The sequence below is a fragment of the Lagopus leucura genome, unplaced genomic scaffold, assembly GCF_019238085.1.
Source record: "Lagopus leucura isolate 7727_CA_CO unplaced genomic scaffold, USGS_WTPT01 39168-0_obj-0_obj, whole genome shotgun sequence".
NCBI classification, from domain to species: domain Eukaryota; kingdom Metazoa; phylum Chordata; class Aves; order Galliformes; family Phasianidae; genus Lagopus; species Lagopus leucura.
Window position 1 is genome coordinate 1 of NW_024968428.1, and position 1072 is coordinate 1072.

At 56.8% G+C, this 1072-nt stretch overlaps 1 protein-coding gene across 1 annotated transcript; it reads left to right on the plus strand.

Moving 5' to 3' along the window:
- Nucleotides 1-5: 5 nt before the first annotated feature.
- Nucleotides 6-1067, plus strand: LOC122193658 (toll-like receptor 6; the record flags this gene model as incomplete). The annotated part of the gene is made up of 1 exon (XM_042894519.1): nucleotides 6-1067. A coding segment is annotated over one exon (1062 nt), but the record flags the coding sequence as incomplete, so codon positions are not given.
- Between the last annotated feature and the right edge of the window lie 5 nt (nucleotides 1068-1072).

The window sequence follows — 1072 nt, forward strand, 5'->3', positions numbered from 1 at the left end:
AGAGCCTTTCCAAGGTGAGCTTCATGACCAGCCGTATGAAATCACTGAGGTATCTGGACATGAGCAGCAACTTGCTGCGTAACAGTGGAGCTGAGAAGCGCTGCCAGTGGACTGATTCTCTGTCAGAGCTGGACCTGTCCTCCAACCAGCTGACAGAGTCCGTGTTTGAGTGCCTGCCCGTTCGTATCAGCAAACTGGACCTACAAAACAACCAGATTGCCAGCGTCCCCAAGGGGATTGCTGAGCTGCAGTCCTTGAAGGAGCTGAACCTGGCATCCAACAGGCTGGCCGACCTGCCAGGGTGCAGGGCCTTTGCGGGCCTGGCGATCCTGAACATAGAGAGGAATTTGATCCTCACGCCAAGTGCCGACTTCTTTGAGAGCTGCCCGAGCGTGAAGGAGCTGCAAGCTGGGCAAAACCCGTTCAAGTGTTCGTGTGAGCTGCAGGACTTCCTGCGCCTGGAAAGGCGGTCTGGGGGCAAGCTGTCCGGCTGGCCAGAGCCGTACGTGTGCAAGTACCCAGAAGACCTGAGCGGCACGCAGCTGAAGGACTTCCACCTGACCGAGCTGGCCTGCAACACCACTCTGCTGCTCGTGACAGCTCTGCTGCTGACGCTGGTGCTGGTGGCTGTGGTGGCCTTCCTGTGCATCTACCTGGATGTGCCGTGGTACGTGCGGATGCTGTGGCAGTGGACGCGGACGAAGCGGAGAGCTTGGCACGGCTGCCCCGAGCAGCGGGAAACCGTTCTGCAGTTCCACGCCTTCATTTCGTACAGCGAACGCGATTCGTTGTGGGTGAAGAACGAGCTGATCCCCAACCTGGAGAAGGGGGAGGGCTGCATCCAGCTGTGTCAGCACGAGAGGAACTTCATCCCTGGCAAAAGCATTGTGGAGAATATCATCAACTGCATTGAGAAGAGCTACAAGTCCATCTTTGTGCTGTCCCCCAACTTTGTGCAGAGCGAGTGGTGCCACTACGAGCTGTACTTTGCCCATCACAAGTTGTTTAGTGAGAACTCCAACAGTTTGATCCTGATCTTGCTGGAGCCGATCCCTCCATATGTTATCCCTGC